The sequence below is a fragment of the Diceros bicornis genome, chromosome 5 (assembly GCF_020826845.1).
Source record: "Diceros bicornis minor isolate mBicDic1 chromosome 5, mDicBic1.mat.cur, whole genome shotgun sequence".
Lineage (NCBI taxonomy): Eukaryota > Metazoa > Chordata > Mammalia > Perissodactyla > Rhinocerotidae > Diceros > Diceros bicornis.
The window spans coordinates 24,244,484-24,253,811 of NC_080744.1; the positions used below are offsets into that span (position 1 = coordinate 24,244,484).

Sequence of the window (9,328 nt, forward strand, 5' to 3'; positions counted from 1 at the left end):
AGGAAAGAAATGCTTAAACCACAAACAACAGAGAAGGAGCCAGGATCCTTCAGGAGCCTGAGTCTCTACTCCTTTCCCTTACAATTCTTCCAAAGCAGCAGCCCCATGAACCCCTTCAGCTCCGCAGCCCCACACTGGAACCCACATGTTGGTTGGATCACAGCAGCCAAATGGACAACAGTCAGGCAGATGAGAATACTGGGGGTTCTTCCTTAAGCCTGGCATAAGCAAGCCCCCAAATTGCTAGTCTGGCAGAGCTTCAGACTCTGTCCCCAGACCTAATGATCTCCTAGCCCAACCACCCTCAGGCTCCTCGGCCCAGACCCACAGCTTCCTGGCCTCCCAAGCCCCATCAGAGTCGAGGGGAGAAGCCAGCCACCACAATGCTCTCGGCGGTGATGTAGCTGGAACCTGGAGAGCACAGGAAGGACACGAGTCCTGCACAGTCCTCAGGCTGCCCAATCCTGTATGTAAGAAGGACAGAACACAGCATCAGTGATCTCAAACTCTGGTTCTGTGCTCTGGTGGGAGTGGGCTCCATGGAGGGACAGGGTGGGCTCAGGAGGGCTACTTGCACCCTCTGGGGCTGTGTGGAGCTCAGTCTTCAGCAAAAGGAATGGCCAGTAGACAAGGAAGGGTCCGCTCTTGAGGTAGACACAGCTGCCTCTCCCCAACCATACCCAGACCACTGAAGCTCCAAACTCCACTTGCCTCTGCACCTTCTGGGTTTCCTTTAATAGGTTCCAGAAAGCCTCATTCTGGTGTAACTGTGACAAAGGAAGAGATGAAGGGGTCAGTGCTGCTAAGCAACGAGAGGGGCGGGCCTGAGGGGTCACCTGGCAGAGCACCATGGCAGGTTTGCCCTTCTCCGGGTTGATGAACTGGGTCATGGCTGAGTTCAGAGCACAGTGAGGACCTCAGCTGTAAGGATGCTGATTGGAGACTTCAGTCCCCCACTTATCCCTTAGTCACTGGGGATGTTCCACTGAGTCAGGCTGGGAAACAGCGGACACGCCCCAGTACTCACTATTTTGCTGAAGTCAGTCTTGATTATTCCTGGAACCAGGCAGTTCATCAGGATGGGCTTGGGGGCCAGCTCCATCGCCAGCGTCCTCATGAGGCCCAGCAGGGCCGTCTTACTGATATTGCAGGCGCCCAGCTCCTGGGAGGGGAATCAAGGCAGGGATTAGGATACGGACAAGGGGAGGAAAGTGTTGGGTGGATTTGCCCCCTGCAGAGGACCGCACCTGGCCCAAGCCCAGAGCTCAGATGCAGTCTCCCCAGCCTGGTCTGAGGACAGAAGTTGGATCTGAGGGACTCAGTAGCCACCTGGGCAGCAGCTCAGCCCAGGGCAGTAGGAGTAAGGTGGGGGCCTGCCCCGGGCACAGTCCCTGTGGGGCCCTGGGGAACCCCTCCTCCTGCCCCAACCAAGAGCACAAGAGCAAGTACTCACCACATGTGAAATATAAGCTGAAATGGAGGCGACCAGGATGACAGCACCCCTCCTAAGAGAAGACAGACAGACACAAGAGGAGAGAGACAGCTAATAACTTACCATTGATTGAGGTGCTATAATTATAAAAAAGATATAAAATTTATAATTATAAAATTTTTGTTATTATAGTCACTGAATAATGCAATCCTCACAACAGTGATACAGGTCCTATTAATAGCCCCATATCACAGCTGAGGAAATTGAAGCTCAAAGAGGTTAGTAACATAGACAATAAGTGGCAGAGCTGGAGTTCCAACCCTATCTCTTGGACCCAATGTCCATGCTCAGAACCACTATCCTCTTCTGCCTCTCCCCAGGGAAGAGGTGGGCAGAAAGCCAGGGGCTTGGGGAAGAAGGCAGAGTGGGCTTGGCGAAGAGGCGCCCAGGGCTGATGGTGAATGGCTATCAGAGAGTGGCCTCTGAGAAGCAGATGGGGCAGAAGGAGACAAGGAAGGAGTCGGGAACTTTTCATTCTATCAAGACAGCCTCCAGCCAATTCCTAAAGGGTATGTCTGCAAGGAGGAGCCTGAGGAGCAGCTGTGTCCCAAGGGAGGTGGTGGCCCAAGTCCCTGACATGAGACCCCTGGGGACACGTGTGGAGTGCAGTCAGATAAGCAGGATCTGGAACAGAGGCAGGGTCCCTGGAGACGGAAAAGCAGGGAATGAGGAGAGGCCTGGGATGGAGAAATGGGGCAAATCCTGTCACAGGTTGTGAGCTGGTGAAAAGGCATCGTCCAGCTGTGAGACAACCAGAGTAGATTTGGCCATGAACCACCAGCCCACAAGGTTAAGGAGCTAAAGCACAGTCTCTTCCTAAACTTGGTGATGTCAAGGCCAAGGAGAGCGTGGCTGAGCCCCTGGCACGTAACCCTCACCCTGCAGGCACCAGAATTAGCAGCTGTAGCTGCACAAAGGGTACAGCAGGAGAGAGGGAGGGGGATGTGGAGATCTCGGGGAGACCTCTTCTTTCCACCCCTCCCCCGGTGCCCCTGTGTTCTCCAGACCCCACTCCAGTGCCTCAGTCTCCCCAGCATCCTCCAGTCCCCACCCTCACCCTGCAGCCGGACCCCCTCTTCTCCATGTGAGGCAGCAGCGGGCTCAGCAGCAGGGCCGGGGCCTTCACATTCACTTTGAGGATCTAAAATCAGAGCAGGGGCGTGGTGGAAGGTGGAGAGAGACACAGTCAGCCCGGGGCCTGTTCTCCCAAGACACTTGAGCCCTATAATTTGTGCAGCAAACCCAGATATGTGCAGATCTGAGAGATTAATCCCCCTTCTGACTAGGGCAAGAGGTGTTTCTGACTTGCTAATGGTTTAATAGATAGGCAGGCTAAGTGACAGGCCTGTGAGCCAAGCCCTGAAAATGTGACTCATTCAGGCCTGGGGTGAAAGAAGGAAACGGTCAGGCCCTTTAAAGCAACTGTACTAGGTTCTGGCTGTGCAGATAGAAGCTATAAGCAGAGGCCACTTGAAAAAGATTGAAGGCATAACAGAAGGAAAGAAAGCAGGTGCTGGGAGCAAGGGAGATTTCTGGAAGAGGCATCTTTGTCTCTCTGTTTTTATTTGCTTATGCTCTTGCCTTGTCCCAATAAAATTTAAGGCACACTCACAATGCAGCAGCATAAAATAAATCAAATAAGTATTATGTGTGAAGAAATTGAGAATAGGAAAAATAAGTGTAGAAAAATCAAGAGTGAGGTTGTGCCCACAGGTCACAGCACATGGTAAGGACTAAGCATTATTCTATTATTCTTTGTTCACAAAAATGCGTGCTGGGAGGGGTGACATACAGGCCAGTTTATTGCAGACTTGGCTCTGAGATTTCCTGCAGTCACCACAAAGAGAGAGACAAGACAGAGAACTGCCATGCTGGGAGTCAGGTGCCCACGCTGATCCTGCCTGCAACGAAACCTGGATCTGGGCTCAGAGCTACGAGTCCCTGACCCTCTGATTGGGAACTCTGTCCGCTGGGTCTGGGGACACGGGAGAAGTCTAGGAGGAACTGGGAAGACAAGATGCAGAAAGTGAGCTGGGGGCTAGGACAGAGTGCCAGCTGGGAGTAAAGTGATACAGGGATCCCTCCTGCAAGGCGCTGTCTTCAGTGAGGTCAGCGTGTCCTGCGTCTCTGGGGTGCGAGGCTGCACCTTTGTCACTGACCAGGCCTGCCCGCTGTTTTCCTGCTCCTTCATCCCACAGCCCTCATCCCCTTGGATGTGGGCAGGGAAATGCTTCAGCTGAGTGCTGGGAGGCCCATTTGGTGACAGGTTACCAGCGTTGAGGATGACCCCCAGGACTGTAAGAAGTGGCTCAGATGTCTGAAGGGGTGACCATCATGAGGTCCCCAATAAGAAGGAATTGAGGGTTAGGCTAAGGGCTTTTGGGTCATTCTCTGCTCAAAACAGAGCCCCACCAGCCCACCGCATGTCTGCCCTAAGCTCCATGTGTGACAGGCTGGGCCATGGCTGAGATGAGGCCCCTCCTAGACTCAGGGGCCAAACATGCGCCAAGGAAAAGGCGAGTCCCTCCCTTGCTGAAGAAAACCGCTCTATCAGAAAAGAAGGAAGAGTAGCTCTGTGTGCCACGAAGCCCTGAGTAGAAATGGGTGAGTCTGAGGAAGGTGCTGCTGGAGAGTCCTTGGAGAAAGGATGGAGGAGAGGTGGTTGGGGTGGCACGTGACAGATTTCCCAACCTGCCGGAAAGAGCGGGTGTCCGCCTGAGGGAGGTGCTCAAACTGGCCCGAGGATAAGGCGAGCGAGAAGGAATTCTCCTCACAGAACACCCACTGAAAATAGCGTTCAGGTAAAAGCAGAGCATCTGGTAAATTCTAAACTTGTTTTGTGACCATTTCACCTCCAAGGTGGTGGCAGATGTGATTGGGGACTATTTCTGTCCTGTGGTGCAGAATTGCATGTGGAGTAGCAAGTCCTTGGAGAAGAGGAGAGCAGCAGAGAAAGTGAGGGGGGCTGTGGGCAAGAGCCCCAGCTTCAGCAGGGAAGATTTCAAACAGTTCCGAGAAAAAGAGTCATGATCCCGTGAACTGAGACACTAAAAGGGAAAACGACTCGGCAGGGTTAGGAGACTGTCAACAGTGAAACCCCAGCTACTAATCACAGATGATCCTTCGGAGGCATTAAGGAAGCCGAAGAGCCTGGGGAGGCTGCTAACAGTGGCTGCAAGGAGCTCGGATTTCAGGTCATCTCTGAGGATGGAGGGAAGGGCACTCGGCCAAGGGCAGATGTACAGAGGGGCTGGCCTGAGAATGCTGTCCGCAGAGCAGAGAGAGCTGGGGAGAGCAGAAGGAAATGCTCCAGCCCAGCGCTTGGGGCAGAGGGGGTGCTAACAATGGCAGGAAGAATGTGACTCCACCAGAGTCCATCTTGTCTGCCAAAGGGACTAGGGAACAGAACACGGGAGTGTACAGGAGTCGTAGGTGAATAACAAAGCCCTGGACAGACCTCAAGGCATTTTACAAGGTCTCTCCTGGACCCTCGTGGAGCAGGATCATTAAGTGGACTGTAGTGGGTTGGAAGGTCCGAGCTCATGGAAAGCTGATGGGTGGGTCCAGGCCTGACAGGTGCAGCAGTTCATCTGAGAGAGAGGGAGGAGCCCTAGTCCAGAAAAGGTGGAGAATCTCAGCGGCAGGTACAGGTCACCCAAGAGGAGCACAACCACCAATATATGTCCCCACGAAGGATATCAAAAATATAAACTGTTGACAGAGAGCGGAGACCTTACTATTCTTGACTCTAACCAAGAGCAGAGACTTCCTCCCACAGGTCTCTCCCCAGAGCCTGGCACACGGCAAGCCCTCAGTAAATGTTTGCTGAATGAATACATGCAAAAGAGATGGGAAGGGAAAAGAAAACAGAAAAAGTATAGAAACCAGCTTGAAAAACACACACCAGAAAGCAGCGTTACAGCACATTCCAGAGACAAGTGGTCAGTGGCTGTTTTCACAGTCAGGTCAGGAGGAGAGAGGAGAGCCTTGGAGGGGGAGCACTTCAGACCCCTCAGCCAGCTCCCAGGGGTGGCCTCTTACCTTGTCCCACACCTGCTCACTGGTCCCCAAGGTGCTCCCCACCAGGGGGTTGACCCCTGCGTTGCACACCAGGAAGTCGACACCCCCACAATGCTCCAGGGCCTGGGAGGAGGGGTGACATGAAGTGTTGGGTTGAGTGTAGAGATGACGTGAGGAGGCCTTGCCCTCCCAGAGCGGCCGGGGTGCATGGGGCATCAAGGCAAAGCTCGCTAATTAGGTATTATCTCAACCAGGAATGGTCACAAGGCTTCTTGGTGATGGTAAGTGCCCGGATAGGCCCAGGGGCAGGCTCTCTGGTGCTGAGGGCCTCAGGGGAAGAAGGTCTTCTCCAGGAATCCCTCTGGGGGCTTGGGATGAGGAAATCCCTTTAGACCCCTCCTCAATGGAAGAGCTCCCAGGGTGTGGGGTGTGGGGTGTGAGGTGGAGGTGAGGGTCCTCTCATGAACAGGCCGCTTTCCAGAAAGCCAGTGTGAACAACAAGGTCTGCTCAGTTAGACTGTAAGCAATCATGGTCTCAAGACTTGTTCTAGGGCCTCCGAGCCTCTATCCTGGTCCCTGCCTCTCCCCAGGCTGAGTAGTAAGAGAAAGGTTCTGCGTGTGGCCCCTCACCGTGGCCACCAGCCACTCCCAGTCCTCGGCCTTCCCCACATGGCAAACGGTGCCCGTCACACTCAGCCCCTCCCCCTGCAGCGCTGCCACTGCTCGGTCCACGTTCTGCGGCTTCCGGCTGCTGACCACCATGTGGGCCCCATCCTGGACCAGAAGCCAGGCGATAGCAAAGCCGATCCTGCAGGCAGAGAGGGAGGGAACAAGACAGCCTTAGCCCCTCGCCACCATTTTCCCTCTACCCCGCCCTGGAAATCGACAAGGCTGTGCCCTGCTCTACAACCCAGAGGTTCTTCTGTGGAAGCGAGGGTTCCTGTGAGGGATCAAGACCCACAGGGCAATCGGGACACTTACCCACTAGTGGACCCCGTAACCATGGCTACCCGATTGGCCAGGATGCCCTTTTGGTCTATCCCACTGCTGCTCTTCCAGGGCAGCACTGAGCCCAGCACAGGGATGAAACAGGCCTCGTTGGACCCAGGCCACTGCTCGGAGCATGGCTGCCAGTGCCTGGTCTGCTTCTTGCTGAACTCGGCCCTGGGGAAAGAACCAACTTCACTTATCACTGATGCCATCAGTGAGCATGATGGTCATCTACCCTCAACTCCTCCAGACAGACAAGGCCAGCTGCAGAGGGGGCAAGAGAGTTGGGCCACTCAGGGTGAATTTCAAACACATGAGCCTCAGGTCAGGAAACCTCTCCATGAAAATTCCCTATTTATAAAACAGGCAGATTAGAATATGAGACCTAACCTTCAGTAGACAGGATTACTTTCCCATTCATTCCATAAGCAAGCACTGGGCACTTGCAATGTGTCAGGCACTGGGCAGCAGATGTCAGGGCACCCTGGTGAATGATGGCCCCTAACCCCACCCATGGAGCTTCCCAGTGGAGTGAGGATGCCAGACACCAAACAAATAATTACACCAATTATTAATTTTAATGAACTGCTTCTACTTGAAAAAGCAGAAATCAACAGAAACACCCATTCACTGCTGGAGGAAGTTTAAACACGACCATTTGGGAAAGTGGTGTGGCTCTACCCCAGGAAGTTGAACATACAGGCCTCTGATTGCAGTTTCACACCCACAAGAGGGAGGTCTTGTGTGCACCAAGAGCCTGTACACAGCAGCATTCTTTGTAACAGCCTCAAACTAGAAATGAGCCCAAATGTCCGTTAATGGTAAAATGGGTAAATAAATAGTGATGCACTTCTAGAATGGAATACTATGCAGCCATAAAAAACTAATGAACTGAGGCTACGCTGACCATAAATGAATCTTTAAAAGATACCATTGAGGGAAAGAAGCCAGACACAAAAGAATATGTTATCATGTGATTCCACATATACGAGTTTCAAAAACAGGCAAAACAACTCTATGTTGTTTAAGAATGCAAATAGGTGATAAAACCACAGAGAAAAGCAAAGCAGTGATTATCACAAAAGCCAGGAGAGTGGGTATTTCTGGGGTAAGAGGGGGGTTATGATTGGGGAGGGGCAAACTGAGGCACTCTGGGCTGCTGGCGGTGTTCTATTTTATAACTGAGTGATGGCTACATGGTGTCCACTAAGATGTGTCTGTCTTGTGTGTGTGTGTGTGTGTGTGTGTGTATAATTTTTATGTATGTGTTTTATATTTCACAATAAAAATGTTTAAAAAGTGAAGATTACCTGCTCATGGTAAATTTTAAAATTCAAGCAGTCCAAAACTAGTTCAAAAACTAAATCTCCCAGTTCTCTTCTCAGAGGCAAACTTTCAGAGTCTCGAACGCTTTCTCAGAGATGTTCTGCACAAACAGCTTTGTTTTAAACAAGTTTTCCATGTATAAACACTCAACTCACAGAGAGTTTCCTGGGAGTATCCTGCCAGGTACCGAGGAAGTAGAGGATCTGTGGGCTCCTTGGAGGCAGCTCCTCTCTCCCTCCTTGGGGCCCCAGAGCCCTGCAGGGCCTGAGACAAGGGGTGCACAGCTCGTTCTGCTCGGGGGGGAAGAATCATCAGTAGGAAGTTGCATTCAGGTGTGAATAGGGTCCAGGCTCTTGGGGAGACAGCAGGCACACGTCTGTGCCTGGAGTGCCAAGAACGGGGGACTCATGACTGAGAAAGCAGACCGTAGTCTACGGCCATACCACCCTGAACGGACCTGATCTCCTCTGATCTTGGAAGCTATTGTTACCGCACAAAGGGCACAATCCGCTCGCTGAGAGACAAAAGCCAATCGTCAAGAGGCAAGATGGTGGCAGAGAAAGGGTATTTTATTACTGCTTGCTAGCAAGGGGGAAGATGGCCAACTAATGTCTGAAAGAACCATCTTAAGGGGGGCACAGAATCTTGAAGCAGTTATATAGGCCTGTGGGTTACAGGGGAGGGCGTTAGGAATGTTGACCCTCTGGTGTTACTGACTGGGAGTGCCACACCAGATAGACTCTCTGTCTGGGGGTCATCATGTTTCTAAGGAACTCAAAAGAACAAAGTTATCATCCTATCGCAGCTGGGAGGTACATGCACAAACAGGGGTCGTAAAATCTACAGACCAGTTAGATCTCCTGGAGGGTGCATATCCAGCTGGGTTAGTCAGTCAGAGGTCATTCAAAGTTACAATGTATTTTCTTTTCTACAATATGGCTTCCCTTACGTCAACCTTGTGCTGAGCTGGTATCACTATGAGGGTCGGGCCTGGTTAGTACTTGGAGAAAGCAGACTGTGGCTCTGAAAGCCTGCATAATGTCCCCAACAGGTTGTGCTGAAGTGAAGCTATCTGAAGGGAGGCTGTGAGGAGCCTGGACCATCCAAAGGAGTCCCAAGCCAGGCTGGGGAGACCCATGCCCTCAGGACACCCTCGGGAAGGGAAGGGTATGCTGCTGCAGATAAGCGCAGGTGTGAAAGTGGGCTGAGGACCCGGCATGGGACACTCAGAATTGAAGACATTTCCCCATGAACTGAAAATATATCAGAGATGCTTGTCTAAGGGACCGTCTTTCACTCAAACCCCAAATTTCCCAGCTCCACAACAATGTGAGCCCAGAGGCCCCTGCCTCCCCCAGTGTGAGACTCCCAAGTGCTTGCTCAGGAGCCCTGCCAGTCCCTGAATCTAGGAATCTGATCAGCTTCCTGCCGAGGGAAGTGGGGAAGGAATGGTTGGAGCAAGCTGTTATCAAGGACTCTCAGGGACTTAGGGTGTATTTT

General features: G+C 52.3%; 1 protein-coding gene across 1 annotated transcript; it reads right to left on the reverse strand.

Annotated features, from left to right (window-relative positions):
- Nucleotides 1–352: 352 nt before the first annotated feature.
- LOC131405306 (dehydrogenase/reductase SDR family member 2, mitochondrial-like) lies at nucleotides 353–6,637 on the reverse strand. The gene is given in 9 exon segments (XM_058540375.1): nucleotides 353–464; nucleotides 712–767; nucleotides 1,028–1,162; nucleotides 1,454–1,505; nucleotides 2,563–2,633; nucleotides 5,534–5,635; nucleotides 6,143–6,320; nucleotides 6,494–6,564; nucleotides 6,566–6,637. Coding segments are annotated over 9 exon segments (849 nt in total).
- Between the last annotated feature and the right edge of the window lie 2,691 nt (nucleotides 6,638–9,328).